This window comes from Maylandia zebra, linkage group LG2 (assembly GCF_041146795.1).
Source record: "Maylandia zebra isolate NMK-2024a linkage group LG2, Mzebra_GT3a, whole genome shotgun sequence".
In the NCBI taxonomy this organism is placed as follows: Eukaryota; Metazoa; Chordata; class Actinopteri; order Cichliformes; family Cichlidae; genus Maylandia; species Maylandia zebra.
In genome coordinates, this window is record NC_135168.1 from 15,766,320 (window position 1) to 15,790,361 (window position 24,042).

Consider the following 24,042-nt stretch of genomic DNA (forward strand, 5'->3'; position numbering starts at 1 on the left):
GAAAAAAGGGAGAGAACGATATAGCACCGAGTTGCTCTTTCCTGTTTGACATGCACCACTTGAAAGGTTAGATTTTAAATTCTTGCAGTAAATTTTTCATAATATACATATGCAAAATTACACTCTTTAAGATGGAGTTTGCTCATAATGTATTGGTATTGATCAATGAAGCACATTCTTAGAATTTAAACACCACAGCAACCTGAGTGTTCAGGTTTGCTTTAACCGAACATATTAATAAACCATTAGAACGCAGTGTATGCATTATTTAGATGTTGCCAATTAATATGTGATAAATACACTCTTACAAGAATTCAACTTGTTTTTGGTAACCCAGCTGTAATTTTAGCAAGTGGAGACGGAGTCAGATGGTGAGGTGTAGAGTTTTAGAAGGTTTCAGCTATTAGAGGTATGTAATTGCTGTCTGTTATTTAGCAAGATCACACAAATTCTATTAAGCTGAATTCCTTAAAGGTATTTGCCCAATTGATGAATCCAGTGATTTCTAGATAACTTCTTTAACATTGCAAAATTGAGCACTGGCCTTGGAATAGTGTACATATTTTGTTACTGCTACTGTAGAGACTGTGGACAATATTAAACATAAATATTGCCTCCCAGCATTTTTTTCACTGGTGGAACCTCGGTAAGACAGACAGCAATTTAAAGAGTATACTGTTTTATTGCATATTGACTGTATCCAGAATGCAGTATCACTAAGTCATTTCATGTCTTTTTGCTCCCAGAATTTTGATGACTGGGTTGAGTTATAGGATGGTAGTTACAGATGGACATGCCAGATTGTCCTGTGCAGGGAAACCAACTGGACATTTTTAATTCTAAAGCTTATAAACGACAAAGTCATTGCCTAGTCCCTCTATAATAAGCTCTGGTACTTGGCAAATTGTAGCTGATTTTTCTTGTAAAATAATGTTATGTTAGGGGCTTGACTCGCCCTGTAGTGATATATGCAGATGACCCTGCTGTACAATGCATCTTACATATTGCTTCTTCTAGTCATGTTATTTTCTTACCTGCTCTAGGTAGGTGTAGCTCCATATCTTCCCATCAGCAAACACCCTGGAAATCAGGCGGCCTTGGCTATCATACTCAAGCCTCTCAGTGGTAGGACCTCTCTGCAGGGCACTGATCTGCCCACTGCTTGTGCGACTGACATTAACTGGCAGCAGCTTACTGCTGGGTACCCAGAGAACTGGATGTCCTGCGGTGTCATAAATAATCTTTAAGAGGAACTTCCTGTGGTCATCATAAATTTTCTCTGTCCTTAGGGTGCGATCATAATCAACGGAAAGAATGTTCCGTCCGTTCACCTGTGGGGGTGAAAAAAAAATCAAGTTAAAATTGGGTTAGACCAAAAAATTCAAAATAAATAAAACTTCTCCTAAAACTAGTGATAATATAGTTTTGATGCTTGAAAATAACAAATGAGGACTGATTATACAACATTACAAATTTAAGAACAAATACTTTGATTTGATATCACTGGTCTTTGTCAGGATGGCTCTTTAAACTGTATTCATAGATTTTTTTTTTTACTACAGTTGTCACAGAGATTAACACCTCCTTCACGAGGCTCATTAAACTGAGAGACACTTTGGCGATCGTTCAGGTACACTTAAATCACAACCTCCTAAATTCAGTGGAGACAAAAAATTACCGTGAGCCAAAGTAACCACCCAAGTTAAGTTCATGAAGTGCCTTAAATCATAAGACCCGTGTCAGATTCTAGGAAGCAGGAGTAAGAAAAGGAGGAGTCATGTACAGTACTAGAATATTGATAACCCTCTACATCAGGGTAAATGTTGTGACTGATAAATCTCTATTGAAGGAAAAGAGTGCAGAAATATTTTCCAAGGTTATAATAAGGACAGAGACAGCCACCAATATGAATTTGGACAGTTTGATCTGGATTTTGCATAAGTAAGTTGGTTGGATTATCTAAATGTGCTACAAGGGGAAAAAAAGTTAAAGAAAAACCTTAACATACCCTCAGCTTGCGTCCAAACACGATAACTTTCCCTCTGGCTTGTTCTTTGCGGAAGCGCCACTCTACCAAGTTTTGCCCACTCTCCCCTGGCAAGCTCATGTTGCGTCTGGCTACAGTCGGGTTGGCAGCGCCTGCCAGGATGTGGGGCTCTGTCTGGTAGTGGGTGTCCATCCCGTTGGCATAGGTAATCCTGAGCGAATTGTCATACCCCACTTGGTAGCTACTTCTACACTGGTCTGTTGATAGTAGACAAAAAGTGAAACTTTTGAGGCAGTTACACACTGGAACTGATGCTAACAGTCTTCTGGGTTGATCAATGGTTGTCTGTGAAGATGCTACAAGTTCTTAGCATTTCAAATTAGTACATTTTAAAATGAAGAACGATCATGGATGACGTGCTAAAATAACTGGGCCATCTGGCTCAGGCGGAGCGCAGAAACCACTTAGTTACAAGGTTGATACATCTCCCTGACACCCAAACCCACACACTGAGAGAGTAATCATTTACACTGTCGTCTGTCAGGCTTTCGTAATGATACACGACTTCAGCTTACTCAACATGGCCCCGCCGACCCCTGGAACAATGACAAATAACAACTTACAAAATAGCCAACTGAGCTGGGATGATGCGATTCGAGGCCTTACCCTGAGCCAAAGTGTAGAAGGCACGGACAATTGAGGTATTTGTTGTGATGCTGATTTCCTCCTCTGTCATGGAGCTTTCAATATCCACCGTCAAAGCGCTGTATAGGTCCGTGTACAAGTTATTCACCATTCCAGTGGGAAACGTCACATTCATTAGGCGTCCTTCACTGTCATAGCTGGTTGACAAAAAGAACATCGAATGACAAAGCATTGATATGTATGAGGGCTCTCATAGTGCCACAGTGCATTCAATTATCAGCTCTTTTATACTCGTTGAGTAAAACCATCGACTTTCTTGTAATTAAAATGTCACATGTTCAATTTCCTGAGCATAAGTGGAGGCATGTCTGTATAAACCCTAGGCAAAATCCAAATATTTAATATGGGAGAGTGACACATCTCATCAGCTATCACGTTCATATAAAAAAAATTACAGAGACTTGTAATGAATTCAATTATTTGGATGATTGATGTGCCATTATAATCTTAACTGAATTCTGCTTTTTTAGTTGTAGTGAGGATATCATTCATGGCATAATGTGACATGACAGCAAATTAGACAAGGGAGAAAGAAAATCAATCTCTGGTAGCCCATTCTACCAAAACAAAGCCCGGTCATTATGGAATAATAAATAATGAAATACAGTGCAGGTCATTTTGCTTTTAAAGTGTGCCTGTTAACCCAACACACTAATGTCACCATCACTACTGTCACCTACAACATCATTAAACACGGTTCAGTAAAAGAATAAAACACTTAATTTGCAATGAGATACTGAAGTCAAACTAGGCTATTTTGCTATCTGAGGCAAATTTTATAATTAGATTTCAATTAAATGTGCACCCTAAAGCAGTTCGCAGGTAACTGTGGTTCCCAATTATAGTGTAAAGTTGTACTAAGCTGTGAGACGAGAGAGACCATGCACAGCATTACACACATTCAAGAACATATGTGGCAAACATACTTGTCTTTTACCTCATGATGTACTGCACAACTGTGTGTAATCATAATTATGGGCTGTTTCCATATTCTGAAAGCTTAATTAAAAGCAACCCAACTCAATATAGCAATCACAGAAAGGTTTCCACAAAATGTTCTTGCCAATTGCTATCATACGTACTCGTAGAATGTTGTCCAGCCAATCTCTGATGTCTTTGTAGCCAGCAGCCCATTATTGCCATGGTACGTAAGAAGTACCAGCTCCTGACCCTGTGCTGTGAGTGTCTTCAATCCACCGTTGGTGCTCATGGTCATCCAGATCACCTGGTTATCAGGTGCGACGATACGCACCGGCATGCGATTGGGATCCCTACGAATTCTCAGAGTGTTGCCACTGCTGTCAGTAACAGCTGTGATGTCATTCTCTGTGCTGTAGCTGAAAGTATATTTCAAGTCACCAGTCAGCAAGCTTGCAGTGTGTTGGTGGGTACCATTGCTGTCAAACACATACAGCTCCTGGGCATCAGGGGAAGCCACTTCGTATGTATTGGCACTGGAAGTTGGCCCGTTTCTAGAGATGGCCCGGATGCGGATGTTGCCCAGGTCTGCCACGTAGAGTGTTCCATCTGGAGCTGCCACTAAAGAAGATGGAGCATTGAGCCTTGCATCTTTGGCATAACCATCCCCTGTCTGGTAACAGTCGCAGTTGGCATCATTTTTGCAATCGCAGTCGGAGGGAGCCCCGGCCAAATGCGTTATCTCACCATCCACAGAAACCTTCCGGATCCTGCTCATCTTTCGCTCATCTGTCTCTGCTACGTAGATGGTACCATGGTAAGATATGGCAATGGAAACAGCGGATTCTAGAGGGGTTAATTGTGCCCTCTGACCACCAGCCACTCCCCGCTCCAGTCCAGCCAATGGGCAGTGGTTAGGTCGGCCAGCTGCAATGCTGACTTGACCATTTTCTGAAATGCGCAGCACTATATTGTTGTCCAGAACATACAGCGAGTTGTCCATTGGGCTAACTGCTAGGTCTGTGGGCCACTCCAAAATCACCTGAAATACAGGTATCAGTAGATTAGCCCATTTAATGACAATGTTACCCGTCAGTACATCAGTATACATTTTCAGACAATTTCTCTCCATTGACATTTATAGTGTTACTTCCTTGCTCTTACCATAGTAATTATATTTCTTTTGTATATAAGAATGCACTTTATGATGTATGTTTTTCACAGTATGTGTCAGGAGCAGATTGAAGCCACAAAGAATTCTTGGTATGCCAACACACACACACTAAATAAAAAAGTTCTCGAGTCTGTTCTAATTAGGAGCAGAAGTTGTACCAAGAATGAAGACTTAGATAAAAAGGAGTTGAAGCCCCGACCTCTTTCTGACCTTCAAACAGTTAGCTTTGAACAGCGGATTGTCAGTCTCAGAAAGTTGCACAGACACAGCAGTGCATAAATCGATGGTGAAAAGATGTAGGGGAAGGGCATTTCTGAAAATATTTGACCATCTGTCAAGCAAATCTGATGAGCCTCTTAAACTGAGTTACATGTGGACATTAAGTACTGTTCTGTAAAACGAATTTTAAGTTTACATGGTTGGTATTGTCCAAAAAGAATGATGTCCTAGCAGAAAATACATTTGTGCAATTCTGTAGTTATGTGACACCCCTTTGCATTCAGCACACAGTGACATCACCTCGTTTTCCCATAAAGGGTTTTAGATCTACACAGCTGAAATATACTTTTTTAATCAGCTTTTTGGTGATGATTTTAAGATATATCGCTGATGCAGGAAGGATTAGCTCTCATTCTATTATTTTTTTCCCCCCAAACTTGGAACAAACCATATGATATTAATGGGCCAGGAGAATGAATACCTAAGGGATATAACATTAGCTCTGAGCTCTTCAACCTGGGACTGGGTAATGAATTTAATATAGCAGATTAAATATAAATAAAATTAAAAAATAATTCATACATTTAAAGTGACATCATTATTAACCATGTCTTGCAATAATAATAGGTATATATAATGATCCAAAAACTACTGTAAAACCACAGCCAGCCATTACAGTCTCCTTGTCAGAAATGTGTCATTGAATAAAAAGCTTATTTATAACAGCACAAATGACTGGTCTGGCCTTCAAATACATAACTGTGTCATTAAAACTGTCAAAACACTCCTGAATTGTGCTTTTCCACAGGGTGATTAATAATAAAACATGATGCCTTTGAGGCTGCCTGAAGTAAAACTGCACTGAGCCACTTCTCTAGCTTGGATGCCTGAAGATCACACAGTCTCGCCAAAACCATGTTTTTACTGGCTTACACCAAATGACTTGGTTAATTAGCAAAAAGTGACAAGCTTAATCCTTTGTCCCCATGTTCTTTTATGTTCACCCACTTCATGTTCACCACCCACGCGTGTACACAAACACTGATTGCTTTCTCTTCTGTTTATGTTAAAAATGTTCTTAAGTTGCCTTAAACGCCATTTTATTTTCTCCCAAACTCAAATGTGTTTCTCTTATTATCTAACCTCTTAATAGGACACCACTTGCGATATCTGTTCTTGGAGTTATTTTGGTTGTGAATGTAGATAATTTCCATTGCCATGTTTGGTTTGTAGCCTTGTACTCTGCCTTTTTGTAAGCCGGTCTAGATTAAAACATTAGGAATCTAATCAAAATGTAAATCTGGTTAGTTAAAAGGAACAAGAAGAAAACACTTTGGGCTGGCTTGCAAGAAACCACTAACAGTAGACAGGTCAAATTCAAAGGACTCTATTATGGACAGTGTCATGGACCCACAAAGTTGTTTCCTGAACCATTAGCTTTGCCAATCTGCTGCTTACTGGTTCTCTAAAAACTCTTCTATTCACATCTCGGGCTGCTTATGTAGTTCGCTTCAGAATTCACTTTCTGCAGAAGCAGGGTATAGAAGAGGATGTGAATGCCTGTATTTTCATATGATAAAAGGCTTTTTTGGGTTTTTTATTTTTCTTCATAAATAAAGGAGCCAGATGAGAAAAGATATTAATGTTTAAGCAAGGGAATCTGCACAAGAGGTGTCATGGTATTGTAATTCTTTAACCTATTGCGTAGGGACAGGGTGCTGGTTTTATGTCACCCCGGGTAGGCAGTAAATTTTGTCGGACAAAGCCGGCCCTCCTCAGGTACTGCCAAAGAAAAGGTTTTATGTGCAGCGAGCCTGCTACCGAGTGCTGCTTCATTATCATGTGCGGTGTAAGTGTCCTCAATGCTGAGAATTTCTAGTGGAACACTAAACACTAATTCAGCTCCAGCCACATCAAAACAAGCCCCCCAAACTGAGTAATTATTCTTCCCTCCATATCTTCTGCCGTGACCTGAAAACTCATCTCTTCAATAAACACTTCATGTTTCCACTTCCTGCAAAATCCCATCCTCCTCCTAGCACACATTTTCCTCCTGTGCTTTCAGAGAAAATGCTCTGCTCGTGTTGGATTGAGTGCAAAGAGCGCAAGAGAGAGCCAGAAAACAGGAGCATTTTCTTCTTCTCTTTCTTTCTTCAGCAAGCACCTCATAATGTTGGTGTTCTAGGAATGTAAATTTATTCCACTGATCTTACTGTTTTGATTTGACTGCTTTTTTTTTTCTTTTTTTTTTCTTTACGGCTGTATAAACGGGAACTGTACATATATTTAAAGTCTCCTCTTTATCCAAGTCTCCTGACCAAGATGCTGTAATTGAAATATTACAGAACCACATCACAGAGCAGGTGACACAAAATAACTCAAAACTGCAGAATAAAACAAAAACAGAATTATTAAACCATGAAGAAAGTTCCCAGTAAGAATAATTTTAAAGATTACATCTGTGAAAAACAGACACAGCCTAAGTGGCAATCTAAAACCACCAGCACAAATAAGACTGATTTAATGCCATCAAATAATAAATGAATTATGCTAAAACATCCAGATTCTAATATACTACCAAATATTAGCAGCCAGAAGAGTGCATACACTTTCCACAGCAATGATTTCCATTCCCTGAAAGAGAGCAGTTTTTGCAATTTCAAATTTAATTGCAAAAGGTTCCAGGAAGAGCGAGCTGCATGTAAAAAAGCTATTTTACCTAAGAGTTTGGAGGATTCTTGATAATAATATAGATGCTGAGGTTAAAAAAAAAAGAAAAAAAAAAAAGAAGAAGGACAGTGCCAAGGCTAATGCCCTATTTCACATTTTATTCCACAAAAATTGAATGTGTCCTTTTCTTATTCTCCACCTCTACAACACGTTTTCATGAAATACGGCTTCATAATTTTTGCTTAGTCCTGCTTACTGACACACACAAAGAATTGCCCTTGGCAAAGGAAACATGGCTTTGTACGGAGCGCTCTCTTGAAAACCAGTAGTCATAGTGCATGTACAGTATGCAGTTATACAGCATATCATACAGAGCAGTCAAACAACACATGTCAGTAACCATACTGAAGGGGTACAATGATGGGTGCACCATACTGGTCATACTAAGAACCGGCTGGCACTTCTGTGTTTAAGTCACCTGATTGATGTCCATGCTATTGTCACAGGTCAGCGGGCGAGCCGATGTCAGGTCATTCGAACCGAGGAAAGTGGAGATGATGCCGTTTTGGTCCACTTTTCTGATTGTGGTGCCATCAACAAAATAAATCAGCCCATTCTTGTCCACTGCAATGCCTGTTGAAAACAGGTGAGAGGGAGAGAATGGAGAAGAGAAGTGCAAAGGAAAAAGCTTGTGATAACAGGAAAAAAAAAAAAACATGTTAGATACGCTGCATCTATGCCTGCATGACTCAGTGGACAGAACACGATGGATACATGTGTCAAGCTTGCCTTCCCATTATTCAGGTCACTGCAAAAAGCAAAGCCATCAATAATTCACAGTCTGCTTTTCTGCTATTAAATAATTTCACAGGCAGAAGTGGGAAAGGCTGTATTCATACGGTATATATGCACTTTGCCTTGTCTCGTAACCCTCCTGTCCAAAAGAGACCTCGGGAGGTAGGGATGTCAATGAGTGGTGCTTTGTGGAGATTTTTTTTTTACGTCGGCAATCATCAACAATCTGCACACCATTTGAGAAATAAATAAGCAGGGGAATGAAAATGACAGCTTTAGACAGTTTTGGATGAAAGAGGTGAAAGACAGGCAGTTGCCTCGGTGACAACTGTGGACTAAATTGTCTCGGTGATTGAGAGTCAGCTCAGAGTCGTAAGCTGGAGCCAAGCCAGTGTGGAGTTGCAATAACCATTTGTCCCAAACTGGGAAAATACATTAACAGACTATGCAAGCCTCCACATCACTTTCCATGCCACTGTGCTGTTTAATATGAGACCTCGGCCATACCTCACATTCAGAGATTTAAATGTTCTGCGCTTTTCTATTTACAATTTAAATTTAATTTCTGAGATTTCAGGATGTTGTAATTAGCATGATCTATAGTTTTCTGAAGGACTTCTACCAGTCTGAACATACTATAACTTCACTTCTACCTCCAGAGTATTATTTCTTTTTCAATGAAGTCTTTAAAAGCTTCTATGGAAGGTGAGTGATTTGGTTTGACCTGTGGCTAGGTCTGCACAAGATTGCTTTCTGCTAAAACATTGATGAGCCGAGGGAGCCCACGGTGAATCCTAGGGAGCTGGCTATTTGACAGTCTGAGATTCTCAGACAGATGAAAAGTGTCACATTTGAGCAGAGTTCAGCACATGTCTGAGAGGAGAAAAAAAGGAGCCATCTGCTGTTTCTTCTATGGTCCCGGCTTCCACCCACTCCATCATTAGAGTCGCTCCCTCAGATTGCCTCCGCTCAAGCCTTTATCACCCAGCTGAAGCTGAGCTATTGCAGTTGGCATTCAGAGCGGGCAACAACTAGTGCGCACAACAATTCATCCTTGCCTTTTCTTCCAGAAAATGACCATGTGATATTTGAATGTGGACAACAGGTTGTGTAGAGTGGGTTTCTGACAGCAGGAGCTTTTTGTGGGAGAAAAAAAAGCCTCTTTAAGAAACAAAGTAATAATTCTAAGGATTTTAAAAGCAATATACAAATATTCAAAACCAGTTCTGCAACAACTTTTTTGATTGGGAGCAGCAGTGCAGAGCCTTAATTAACAAAGCATCTCTGTTTTTCTTAGTTGTATGGAAGTAATCTGAATTGATAACACATGAATCGCAACCAAATTTCATTCATTAAAATCAGTGAGCCGGTTCTTGGCACAGAGCTCAAAGCCCAATGCCACTCCTGAATGAGAAACTCATCAATGTGTTCAGCCCCTTCATTTGAATACAGTATCTTCATTAGTTTTAAATTATACCTTTGGGTCCAATGAGAGAGGCCTCTGGAGCTTTGCCGCCATCGCCACAGTGGTCCTCATCAAATGCCAGACAGTGTTCGCCGGTTCCCGCTACCACCTCTGCGTTTGACGGCAGATCCTTGCTTCCAGCCAAAGTTCTGGGTCGGTAGATCCTCCGGGAGTTTGTGTCTGACACATACAGCTGGCCGCTCACTGGATCAGTCACCAGGTAGTACCGGTGTGCTGGGTTGTTACTGCATTCAAGATGATAACTCAGTTATATACTGTAATTGGAGAAAGGTTTTTTCTTTAAAAGCCTTTTTCTAACAGTCCAGCCAGATTGTACTTTAATGGCAACAATTTGCTCCTAAAACGTGATCGATGCCTTAATATCTGAAATACCTCAATCTACCTCTAAACTTCAGCTAACCCTGATGAAATTTAGCCAGATTTTTCTCTCTGAAAATCCCTCCCCATTAAGAGTTAAGAGTAATATGAAGAGCACAGTGAATTTCTCAAGTCGTTTCATCTGTATGCATAGGTGTATATGCAGTATAGGTAGAAAGTACTTTCAGAACATCCAAGAGGCAGTACATTAAAGTATATATCTTAAGTGTAGTGGCATTAATTAGTACCAGTGATACAGAGTGTTCATTTCCTAATTAAGTGTAACTTTGTTCGGTCCAGTTGTTGCATAAATTACAAACCTTAAGACCCAGATAGCAAAAATTGTCATGTGCATGTAAAGTAAATGGTAGCAAGAAACAATGTTTATTCTGAATTTTGCAAGAAACTGTGAGAAATTTCCATAACAGTGAAAGAAGAGCAGAGCCTTTGAGGATGAAAGAGTGGAAACAGAGAGAAGGTTGAATAGATGGGAGTCAAACAAAATTCAACAGGATACCACTGCAGTGGGGTTTCGGTGTACAAAGCACAAATTGACAACTTGTGCAGCAGATCATTTCATTTCCTATCACTCCCCTGTGGGAAGAAGCCTTTGGAAATACAGAAATGACTGGCTTATGTTAACAACATGCAACTACTAATGAATTCTTGTTTCTATTTGCATTCAATTGTCACATAATGGGACAAAGAATCAAACGAATTTACAACACACTATCAACTGGTATTTATACTTTTAAAAAGAAGCTATCAAAACTGTGATTTACTGTCACATTTTTAAAAAACTCGACATATTTAAGAACTACAGTTAAGGCAGGATGGATACATACAACAGAGGCAGTTAACATGAAAAAGCGAGTGCTTTACAGCGCAGTCGTAAACATGGCTTCTCTGCTTGTACTCCAGCTTAATGGTACCTTTCTCAATGCTGACCGGCAATGGAAGTGGATAATGTGACGGCAAAATAAATGTGGCAATGAAACATCTTTGTAAAATGATGAAGATGGAGTCGTAAAATTTGACAGCTATTATGAGTCAAAGTAAATGCCCTAAATAGGTGGCTGCTATCAAAGTTCCATAAAGAATTCAACAAGTTAAACATTAGTAACCCTTTCTTTTACAGTCAATCTTCAGGGGGTGGGCGTAATAACGGAGACACCAGTATGGTGTTATACAGTCCAATCAAACGGTCATATAATAAATATTACCTGTGTGAAGCTTATTTGGTCATTTCCTTTAAAAATGTAAGTTGTGAAGGATTTGCCATGTGTTTGTGATAAAATTGTATCATTTGTGCCAAGGCCATCAATGATAAAAAAGCTGCTGCTTGACTATAGGATTAACCAGTGACTGTGTCTGTTCTCAAATTATTCATCTTCCCCTGTAGCTCAAAAGTTTCACCGTACCTGTCCCAGGTGCAAGCGCAGGTGGTAGTCATCCTCTGATGAAACTATCACAAACTCTTGGTAGCTGGCATTGTTCTGCAGGCAATCTGATTTGTCTGACTGATCCAGTATTCAGCAGCTCTTGTGGTGTCAAGACTTTCACGTCACTCTGCCTCTATGCTCCCTTCACTGCCTTTTTGTTTTACCTTATTTATAACCGACTCTTGTCTCTCTCTTCTTTTTTTTAGGTTTATCTGTAAATGCCATTCCACATATCCCTCCTTCTCTCTGCCAAGTGTTTGAAATGAGAAATACAGCGAATCTGAATTCAAGAAGTAAAACAGAATTAAAGCCCACCAGGTGAGTTAAGCAAATTAATCTTAAATTCATATAAAAAGTCACACACGCATTTTCCATAATCCTGCTCTTACACCAGTGGAATGTATGAAATGTGTTCCGTAGCTTCACTTGATAGAGTGCTGTTGTCTTAATCAGGAATACAAAGCAGTTGTGTAAGTCCCTCTACAAGAGAACATCTGTCAGATGGAAATGTAATCATAAGCTTCACAATGATACTGTTTATTGCAGCGCTCCGAGTTGGACTGCGTCACACGTAGTGATTACTTGCATGAAAGTTGAATGTTTTACACTATGTCAATAATCACTAATTCTGACAGTCGGTGCACTCTTTATCTTGCTGAGATGTAATCAAGCTATAATTGTTCTGTTACAATTATACATGATAATCACTGCTGCTAAAGACGACTGTAAAGGGGAAGGTTATTCATATATTTACAAGGATGATGACATGCAGAAAGAAAACAACAAAACATGCACTAAGACAATACACCTACCTGTGTCTAAAGTCTTTATTTCTATGATAGGATGCAAAGGAAGCAGAAAAAGAGGAAAAAGACAATGAAACTGGTATATCTTGAAGGGATAGTTTGATTTTCAAGTTTTTACTCAATTATTCTTTCTTTTTTTGTTACTTAATCATAGGAATGAATCAGGCTTGACTATTTTATTGCTAATTAAAAGCAAGATTTGCACTAAAACAAGCTTAAAAATAGCATTTTTCTTCACACAGTCTATTAAAGGAAGAAAGACAAACAAACAGGAGTGCAAAGTAGTCTCATTGAAGTCAACAAAGCCACTAGAGAAAGTCAGTGACAGTTTGGCAGAAAGTAGACGCAGAGAGGAAAGCGTGCACTCTTGCGATCATCCTCCATTACCACTGGATTTCTCAATTTTAACCTCACATATTGAAATATTGATTCTGTCCCTTTGCTGAACACTGAAGGCAGAATCTCAACACAGATGTTGCACTTTACTTAAAAAGGTTGAGGGAATAACTTTTGTACTGTTACCAAGGAAACTTGCATGACACGTAGCGGAAACTCAACCCACTTTGGTTTTTGAATGTTTGAGAGAGAACAGCAAATTCTAAATAAGCGAACTCAGCCGCTTCTGTTTCTCCAAGCTATGAATGATACCACACATTAGGCAAAGAAACATGGACTTTCACCTGCTGCACTGGTTTATGCGGTTTATGTATTGCAACTGCCATCTATTGTGAACAGAGACATTGCTTTTCCTTATGTCAGACTAAATTTAATAAGGCTAACACAAGTCTTCAGTGTAGTGTTTTATGCTCCTCTTCCCGTAAACAGAGTAAAATAGTTGCTTAGAGTCATAAACCATTTCTTAAAGTATTATTTATCTAGTGACGGGCTGCTGAGCATGCATGCTTGTTTACTGCATTATACGTTTTTCCCATCTATATTATTTTATACTTTCCAACACAACAGCTATGCTGTCTTAAACTATACCTGTGCAGGTATATTGACTCATTTCTGGTGGCTTTTTTTCTTTTTTCGCCCAAACCACTTGCTCATTTTAGATTTTAAAGAATCATTCACCCTTGTAACCCTAATATTAACTCCCAAATCAGTGCATGAACACCACCTGCCAACAGTGTGGTGACCTTGGTCCTCTTAAGGCAGTTTTCATATGTTTGTCATGTATGTGTCTCATGGAGGGTGACGGTCCAATGTACATTTAATCAACATCTGCTACTCTGAAATAGGCCAACTGGCCGAATCAGAGTCATTGCTGTGAAAAGCCAACTTGGCATGAGGGCGTAAATCATCCCAATTACACGCTGAAGACAGGATGTCTTTCCTAATTATGGAGATGGATTGGTAAAAGATTTCAAATTTCTACGGCCAGGGGAGAGATTTGTGTGACTGAAAATCTGTCCACCATGCCCTTTCAGTCTCCCTCTCCACGCCGAACAAATGTGGGATTCATATTCTCGTTCACACTTTTGGGGTCGGGTACAGTATGTGGCTTCTTCTTATAAAAATGTGGACAATGCATATGCAGTTTTTTATTTATCCGTTTGTGTAAATGAAGATTCAAGTTTAGTTAAATTCAAGGGTTAACAGTTAAATCTTGAAATTAATATGTTGTTGCATAATACATGACATACTTTGTAAACTGTCTAGCGCATTACAAAACCCATACAAATGAGCCTCACCTCAGCTCCATGATACTTGTGACATTGCCAGATGGGTAGATACGGCGGATGTAGTTGAAATCTCCCACATACAGGCTTCCATCAATACCCCATGCCAGAGCCACCGGTGCCAAGAGCTTGTTGCCTTGGGCCTGCCCATTACAGCTGGGGCACGAGATGCTTCGACGCCGTCCATTCCCCATAACAGTGGAAATCACAGGGGGCTGGAGAGAGATAAACTGGTTCTCCCCACTCCCTTTGTAAAGTATGCCTGAAGGGGAAAAAAAGAACAAAAAAACCCAACAACACTAATTTACAGGATTGAAAATTTAGCCAGACAAATCCAGATAAAACAGAAATATAAAGTAGTTCAAATCTGCTAAAACAATGTATTTAAAGGAACTGTTCACCATTCTAGGTAACATGCTTGGTGTTAACTACAGAGCTGGAACTAAGAGGTAATTAGCTTGACATAAAGACTCACACTTACTTTAAATTAACTTTTAATATTATGTCTAATTAATAAAGAGAAAGAACAGTGGTGGCACTGTGTGTTTTTGTTACTTCAGCTTGCAGCATCTTTGCTAAGCTCACTAGACCTAACAAACACCACACATTTCATAATGGTATAAACATAAAGAGAATGTGCAAAGATAATTTTCAAATTCATGATCTAAAGTACTCTGCATAAGCCATCAGAAAATTATGTTTCAGAACAAACTGCTGTTTATTTTTAACCCTAGAACACTATCGCTGGGTGATTTACACCCGAGAAAATAGATTTACATGATTTCTCTCTCCTGCAGCTGTTTGCGTGTCGAGGAGCCTGTGCCTTCACCAGGGAAGTCTCAAATGTCCCAGGAATGGGTGGACCAAAGACCAGCTTTCCAGAGGCATTATTTTGTTTTAGGAGTTTTATTTTTCATTTTGTTAGACATGGCACAGTTGAAAGTAAAAGAAGACCACTCTAATTTGTCATGTGTTGTCATATTTTCATATATTTGATTACTTTTCATTGGTTATATTATATCGGGTAAAAAATCACCCGGCATTAGTGATCGTGTTACTATTTATAGCGCTAGTGTTCTAGGGTTAAATGAGAGGTAACAAATTATAGTCCAAATGACTGGTTTATTTTATACTGCATAAAACTCAGGCAATCTGATTTAAATAGTTCAGGGAGTCAAGGCAGCACACGGGGAACTAGCCTTAATCATTGTTTTAACTGATATAACCTAATACTTCAATGCTGGGAAATGCTCTACAGCTGTTTTAGTGGGTTCCTTGAAACTCTCCGCAAAGCTGAAGTATACATTATGTAAAATAATTTTCTTTTAACTTAACAGGGATCCTGCTCTCCTCTAGTCACAAAGAGGCGGTAGACATAAATACAGTGCAGTGCACCACCCCCTAATAATAGTGCATTTCACTAAGGACTCACCGTATTTGGTGAGTCACTAAAGATTAATATTTTAACAAGAGGCAGCTATAACTGGCTTTTAAAGGGTGCTGATATAGTGGGACTCTCTTCAAAGGGGAAAAAAACATCAAAGGGAAGAAGTGCATGCTGGAAGCACTTAATTATTCACATCCAGCAACTTGTGTGAATTCACACTGCCTCTGTCCTAATTAGTGGATCTATGACACCTCTGAATGGTCGCATGATGTCGTTCTCCCACAGCGCTGTACCATAAGCCATCGTAACCCTGGATGTATGGGAAATCAAGTATGCAGCCACGCTGCTTGTCCCTTCTCTGATTAGTTCCTTTCATTGATTTAATTGATTGAAGGACAAATTCAAATGAAGGCACGGTCTGGCGAGACTCTGACAGGACGATCTGACCAATCTGTCTTTTGTATCCGAAAGCATTATACATGAGCCTCTAACAAAGACAAATAGGTCCGTGGGAAGGCTTTACGTGTGACGCCATCAAACACACGACCTTGGGACTTTAATTGAACTGTGATCCATGCGTCTGCTCACTGAATAAAGCACACAGTGTGATGAAAACACTCAGTGAACTGAAAGGTTTTGGCTGCACCCCGAATCAGAGCCACAAATAACAAATAAACTATGTAATCTGACTAGAATTTTAATGTCTGTTTGTGTAATAACTTCCTAACATTCCCAGAAAAGACAAAGACATTTTTAATATCTAAGATGTACCGCAGTGTGTAGGACGTAGATCAGCTGCAGCGGTACAGCTATTGAGCCAAAAATAAATAAATAAGTAAAGAAAAAGAAGAATGCTAAGGTCGTTTTGGCACGCCACTGTGGTCCTCTCTTATTTACACTTCCATCACACATTACTGTATACATAAGTCTTACCATAAGCTATAAGTCAGTGTAATGGAATGGATTAAATATACTTATCAATCATCCGCTACCCCCCAAACTATCACTTCGCATACCATCGTATATCCTTTTGCTATGATTTTCTCACATACACAATGTCTGCCTCTAACTTAAGAGCAGATTAAGGTGCAGCTTTCTTCCCTCAAGGGCACTTGGTCATGACACATTACTGCTGATGATTGTTGCAAGGATCAAGCTTGTGAAGTCTCAGCTGGAGAGCTGCACTGATGGGAATTTGGCTTCTGACTGTCTACTGCCCCAGGCCGAATAAGGGGACTCCTACAGTGTCCAGACTAAAATGGCTTTAGAGTTCATAAGCATATGTCCATAAATATTTCATGCTTTTACTCTACTGTGCTCTGAGTTTGGAAGAAATACTGTAAATAAAAACTTTCTTAGAAATAAGTTCCCGCTCCTGAGACAAGGAGAGTATACAGTTTCTGCAGCAAGAAAACTTTGCTGAAGTGTAAAGACGAAAAGCGCTCCCTCGACAGATTTTGCAGAGGAGACTCAAAATATAAGTATGGCAGCAGAACGGCTCAGCCGTTAGGATTGTGTCTGCTCACTGATTAGTAAACGAATATGTGGAGGCGTGTTTCAAATTCTGGATAGAAGCTGGTGAAAGAGAAATCACTGTTTCACTTGGCAAAATGGGACAAAAAAAAAAAGCTTTTTTAATTTTTTTTTATAAAGTCTGAGAGTCTGTTATCTCTCTTGCTCCAAGATCACTCCAACACTCTTCCATCCAACAAGCAAATAACCATAATGTAATGTAACCGCATGTCACGCAGCATTTACCACATTACTAAACAGTCAGACACAGTTAGACTCCAGGATTAACACAGAATTTCCCAAATAATAGCAGAAACAGAGAAAACAATCAAAACTATGAATGTGTATAATGATAAATTATAGTGAATGAAAAGTGGAGAAACCATGAAGGCTATGTTCTCTTACAGAAAATAAAGTGGAAAAATAAGCAGAAGAAGAAGAGGAGTTATTACAGGAATATTTGAGCAAGGACCAGAATGTCATCTTTACAAACTTTGCCTTCTGCCCGTATATAGAAATTATAATTCTTCTCTACACACAATACTGTTCCACCTACAAACTGAATTGATTCTTTCTTTGGACTCATTATAGAAGGTAATAATTTGTTTGATAAAAGGCTCATTTGAGGCATGTAGTGGTAAAAAAAAATTCTTTAATGTCAACATCACAGCTTTCGAGATGATTAATGGTACAAATGTGAGGCCAAGCCTCTGTACCTGAAAGAAAAAAGAAAAGGAAAAAAAAGAAAAAAAATTGGAGCGCCCTTAGCAATGTCACCTTGGTGACACATAGAGAGTACAGAGATTCGTAGGGGAAGCGAGGGAGTGCGTCTTAATTGCACCCTGTCCTTTTCTACTCTCCTTTGCACAGTGTCATTCTCAGAGATAGCACCGAGGCTCCCACTGATCCTGATTGAGGCTAAAAGTGGGCAGGAAACATCTCGGTGCTTCAAATGCAGCATGTGCGTGAGCTGTACAGTAAGTATACTCAGAGATACTGAATTGCTGAACCCTGGCTGTGTCCAATAAGAATCAGCTATGTTACCCTAGATAGAGACAAACTGCAGATTGAGAGGAAGGGCTATCCACTTGTAACGAAGAAAGGAGGGGCAGGAGGACATGACTAAAGCACAGACACCAGCAATTTGCCTTATCTAGTTTGACAGGCACTGGAGTGGAGGCAGAGACGGAGAGGGCTTTTTGCTTGGGTCTTTTGACACAAACGATGTGATAAAAAGTGCTCAGATGTTAGAAGTAGTGCAAAAATGAAGCAAGAGTCACAACAAAGACCGATAGCAAATGTCTGGAGCTAAACCGCTGTGCGGCTGCAGAGGACCACCACTTGCTAGCATGTTGGGTGAGGACATTAGTCAAGGTTTACAGCATTAAAGAATCAATACTGGAGCAGCAATGAAGGCAAACAGTGATATTTGGATTCATCTTCATGCTGACCGAGGATATCGAACTGCATTCCTTGCCCAAAAACCTACATGAGCTATAAATCTCAAATGTCAAAAAGTAGCTGAATGCGAGACTGAATAATTCAGTTTGTACTGAAAAATTTAAGGGAATTCAAGGCAGAAGTAGGTGCCGACTCACTACCTCTGTAAAAACAATTAATGTGAGCGCAAACATAGATATGTTTACAGATTGGCTTTTGACACTTTGATGTGAACCCTGCATAAACTAGCATGCCAAAGTCGCTAACAAAAACAATTCACAGGCTTACCAAGCACACCGTCTTTGGGGTGAGCTAATAGGATTGGAGCATGAAACCCTTTCGGCAAATTGATTGCTCCTGTCAGACAGGAATCAATGAGACAAAACAACACGAGTTTGCTATTTTTGAATCTTTTAAATTTAGTCAGTTTAAATATTTTCAGGGCGCCGTTGTAAAAGGACAAGTGAAAAGTGTGAAAAAGCCTCGGGGAGGCTGCAGCATTTACTGCATAAGAAAACACTCAACACCATCTGGTTCTTGTTTTATTTCTGTCATCACTGTTTCCATGTACAAAAACAAGCCCGCACATGATGATTTTTCATGCACAGTAACGTTTGATTTTCTGATAAATCCAGACACACGGTACAGCTCAATCTAATAAAGGATGCCGCATACATTAGCATATCACACATGCTGCACTTATCTGTTATCACAAATGCATCTCACAACAACTCCAACTGTGATGCTGCCACTCTGAAGGCTTTGGAGATGGGTGTGCTATAGTTTGAGACAGGTGGGATGAAACGCATTGCACCAGCAGCAGTCGAGCTAGAAGCATATTTCAGTGTTCTTTTGCACACTTCACAAACTTCAGGTTCCGGGTGGCTTGACAGATTGGGTTTCTATGTCTGTTCTTTTAATGTTCAACAAAGAAGCAGGACAAAGTACCATCAAGGATTGAACAAAGAAACTGCTTCTCTGACATGTTTTCCACAAACATTTCTGACAAAACACACATTCGCAATCTCTGACTTCTGAGTCGCCTGTTATATATATATGAAGAACACATGGATGATATTACTGTGCAAACCCACTGAGTAGCTGTGGGATGAATAGTTCTGTACCTGCCAGTTGTGGAGGCAGAAACGAGTTCACAAACATTTCACCTTACAGAAAGCCCTCCTCTGGTAGCCAAAATATCTGGTCACAAAAATAATCTGAGTGGTTCACTTAAAAGTTTGATGGATCCGGATAAAACGGCACAAGAAAGAACCAGATTTATACTTTAGTGCTGGGTGGTTGCAGAGGCTTTGTAAGGGGGCTCCAAAACTCATGTGAACCTCCTTACACAACACATCAAAGCTGTGGCGATACAGAGACCTTAAGAAATGTAACTGTTCAGCACATGCTGCATTTTTACATTTTCAAATTTAGCATTAAAATCACAGACACTCATAAAAACAACTGTTTCTTTTAATTCCCAAACAGCCACACAGATCTTTTAACTGTGTGCTGTTAAATCTATGATCATAATTTATAGGTTCAGCCTCACTATAGAGCTACTCAGAGTGTCTTATACACATTTTTTATCATATTGACAAATTCATATTATTTTAAAATAGAGGTCGTGGCTCTTAGGATCCAAGCCTTTGAAGAATATTGAATGTAAAGCTTTGCATGTGATGGACGATAATACATTTTCATTGTAAAAACACTCAGTCTAATGCACATGATCTAAAGCATCAGTGACAGCCATTACTGACATTCTTTCAACATGATGGAACTCTATGATATATCTGAAAACCAACAAGTGGCCTGATAAAAGCTAAAAAAAAGGGCTAAAAGTTTTTCTACGCTGTTATTAATTTTCGTTCTGCTCAAACAAAGCTCTGTAAAGAACAATTCATCATAAAAGTTCAATACTTACACCTGCTAGTGCAGAGTCTGACCTCTGAGTGGGCGATGTTTGTAGAGTGGTACCCATCACTAGCACAGTACGTGCTTACTGATGTTTTGAAGGGATTAATACTGATTAGTTTCACCCACCTAGCTGATGAGCATATATAATAAAAAAAACAACCCTGTTCTGCACCAAAAGAATGTACATTTTACTGCAAAAGTGCAATTCATTTCCTCAAAGCAATTCTGTTTAGTTTAGGTAAAAGAAAGTGATAAAACCTTTACCAAATCTGTAACTTCCTTTCTGAGATGCACTTGTTGCTCGTGGCAAAACAAAGGAATCTTATATGAGTTTGTGCTCTGTTAACTATAAAGATCCATTTTTCAAGGGATTTTAAAAATGCTTCATTTTACTTCCAAATGAGCCAAGATCAGCTTTCTATGCCAAAAAAACCAAACAAAAATATAAAACCTATTCGAATGAAAACAAAATATGTATTCACCAACTCCACTCTGACAGTGTGAGACTACGGACTGACCTCGACTATTTTCAAGATGAAAAGGACACAAATTGTGTTGGACAACTGGAACAACGGTTGTGAGCCGAAGTGGGTTTAATGTCAAAACAGCAGTCTGGCAAACTGACAATGCACTCACTAGCCCGAGGCCCTGAGGCACACTTCCTATAATTGCAGTCATATTACTGCCTCCACAGTAGTAACATACTGAAACCCCTTAATAGTGTGCTGGCTGAAATCTCCAGATTATAGAGTGTGACCTCCTGGTACTGTAACCCAGCAGTGACTTTGCTGTAGGTATATTTGATAGTTTCATTATGTATGTTTCCCCTTTCTCATAACTGTGCAGCAGCTCGACAAAGACAAACTCATGTCCATTTATTGTACTTGCCGATTAAAGAGAATCTGATTGATGACAGAGCAAGAAATTAATTAAGTTTATTGAATTAATGCGAGAATTAAACATGACGCCTGTTCATCAAAAGTGTAAGCCTTCGTGAGCGCCAAAAGGCCGTCTTCTTCCTAAAATAGCTGAGTGGTGTAGAATCGTTGCAAGCCTTGCACCCTGGTGGCTTACTCGCTGATTTATTCAGTCATTACTGTGAATGATCGGCCCTTCAAAACTCTCCTCTATTATCTGCAGATGGGATGACGAACCATCTTTCATTTTGATTCAAGTATTTATTGCGGTGATTCGGGGTAAAGACCACCTGCCTGTAACACAAAGAGGCTACCTATCTCTGCAGACAAACATGCATATTGTATACATGTTTATTTCTTACCATTCTGAATGTCCAATATGTGGTGTTTGTCTAACATCCACCCGCCCATGTTGGAGGCATCCAGTTCATAGCCTTGTAACACCGCTGTCCTCTTTTCCCAGAGCACCACATCAAGACAGGACTCGTATTCATATCCCACTGACACTGAAAGTAATGACAGCAGACGCCTGTGGTGAGCAAGGTTACAACCTCCTTATAAGATACTTATAGCAGCAATGAGGCTTGTAGCTTATAAGACATTCAGTACATGTCGTCGCCATTTCTTGTATTTCCTGGTTCTGCCTTCTCTTTGGCTGTTTAATTTTCTCCAGCTGGGATGAGTTTAGAAGGCCCATGGGGTTTCTGTGTCTTGCCTGCACTGTTTGGAGTTTATGTATTCTCCTCTCATTTGTCTGTTTTATCTTGTGTAAATGCAAATAAACCACAATTCCAAATAATCAAAATATAAGGTGGCAAGAAATATTGAAATGATCAAAGTTCAGATGGAGCACATTTTAGGAAAAATCACAAATGCTGCAAAATTCTCTGAACTCTCAGTTCATGTTGAGCTTTGAAAATTTTATCAGTAAACTGCGATGATGCAAGTGCTACTAGATGTAAGTCTGTACCCCACCAGTATATAAATAAGTATGTTCAGTTAACCAGTTATAATATAAAATAATCAAAATATAAGGTGGCAAGAAATATTGAAATGATCAAAGTTCAGATGGAGCACATTTTAGGAAAAATCACAAATGCTGCAAAATTCTCTGAACTCTCAGTTCATGTTGAGCTTTGAAAATTTTATCAGTAAACTGCGATGATGCAAGTGCTACTAGATGTAAGTCTGTACCCCACCAGTATATAAATAAGTATGTTCAGTTAACCAGTTATAATATAAAATAATCAAAATATTCTGCATGAAAAGATTCTGTCACTTTATTTTTTCATCAGTATTTCTGACTATTGACCCTTGGCTGTTTTTCCCCCTTTTTTTCCAGGCCTCTGCCTCAGAGGCAATATTTCAGTAAGTGCACAGCTGCTGAAATATCATACATGCAAAACAAAGAAGTCAGCAAAAGAGCAATGGCCTTCAAAAATGCAGCACAGGGGGATTTCAGGATTTCACACCACCTGCTAAATCTTTATTGCACATGATAACAAAAGCAGTCCCCAGCTAAATAACCCTCAATTTAAAAAAAGTAAAATCAATCTTTAAAAGTTCAACTAAGGTTCACTGCCTGAAGGTAGCACAAGTATCTGGCGGTGAACTTATGCTTACACAACATCTTCAGTAGGCAGCTTCACAGCAGGAACTCACCCACAGCCTCCGCCAGGCCAAAGACCTTCTGATTGTAGGCGTCTGTTTTATCCCAGATGAAAGTGTAAGAAAGGTCGGGGAAGGCAGGAAAAGACTTCTGGAACTGACGGCCCATGATGGCCACCATCAGGTGGACTTTCATCAGGCCAAAGGGGAGACGGTCCTGGGTCAGGAGCACCTTGAGGATGGGCTTGTAGCCAGCTGCCCTGGAGCTCAGGTAGACCAGGTTGAGGTCACTGCCTGGTATGGCCACTTGCTCATGAAGGACCTAAGATTTAATTAGCAGTCAGACCAGTGCCAAAGCCACAGCATGGAGTAGACTTAAGTAACAGAGTTAATAGGAGCAACAAACGTATGTATTTAATGACAATAAGTTCAAATGCAGGATAACATACATACAATTTATTATCCAGGTCACATTAAAACGAATTTCATCTCAGAAAAACCTTGTTTGTTGCTAGAAATACATACATTTTATTCTAAGCAGTCAAACATTATGAACTTTTTAGGAAGCCAAACTATTTAAAGAAGAGTTTTTACTTATGCCAGCCACAAACTGCAATCTTCTAAATGCAAATTGAGCTCCACAGGCAGTAAATGAATTCTTCATTATTAAAAGTCTCAGGGAAAAAAAAATATTTGAACATCTCAACTAATAATTGACAGAAGTCATTCTTATTTTTTTCGTTTTCGTCCTGGTTGCCTCACATACCGACACTATACTTATGTTGAAGCATGTCCAATGATTTTGATTTCATCCCTCTGATGTAACACAGACAGAATTTGTTCCAAACAGTAAAAACAGCAAAAGCTGCAAAGTCAACTTCTACATTTAGGGATTTACAACATAGATTTGGGCCAAATGGAAACAAACCAAATCCTGAGGCATGTAACCTCCATGCAATGTACCCTTAGAATTTATCAGTGTTGCTATGAGACAATTTATGGCTTAGTGGAGATGCC

At 39.4% G+C, this 24,042-nt stretch overlaps 1 protein-coding gene across 4 annotated transcripts in view; it reads right to left on the bottom strand.

The window, feature by feature from the left end:
* Nucleotides 1–24,042, bottom strand: part of si:dkey-237h12.3 (teneurin-3) — a 133,513-nt gene that overhangs the window by 5,352 nt on the left and 104,119 nt on the right. For 3 of the 4 annotated variants that reach the window (XM_012919787.3, XM_012919785.3, XM_076889449.1), the window contains 10 exons: nucleotides 23,080–23,347; nucleotides 21,780–21,923; nucleotides 14,254–14,503; nucleotides 12,566–12,586; nucleotides 9,946–10,178; nucleotides 8,152–8,306; nucleotides 3,775–4,652; nucleotides 2,654–2,829; nucleotides 2,009–2,244; nucleotides 1,035–1,331 (listed from right to left, as the gene is read on the bottom strand). In XM_012919787.3, the coding sequence (XP_012775241.3) occupies nucleotides 1,035–1,331; nucleotides 2,009–2,244; nucleotides 2,654–2,829; nucleotides 3,775–4,652; nucleotides 8,152–8,306; nucleotides 9,946–10,178; nucleotides 12,566–12,586; nucleotides 14,254–14,503; nucleotides 21,780–21,923; nucleotides 23,080–23,347 (2,658 nt within the window). The remainder of the gene's footprint in view (nucleotides 1–1,034; nucleotides 1,332–2,008; nucleotides 2,245–2,653; nucleotides 2,830–3,774; nucleotides 4,653–8,151; nucleotides 8,307–9,945; nucleotides 10,179–12,565; nucleotides 12,587–14,253; nucleotides 14,504–21,779; nucleotides 21,924–23,079; nucleotides 23,348–24,042) is intronic. The other variant, XM_076889441.1, reaches the window with a different exon arrangement.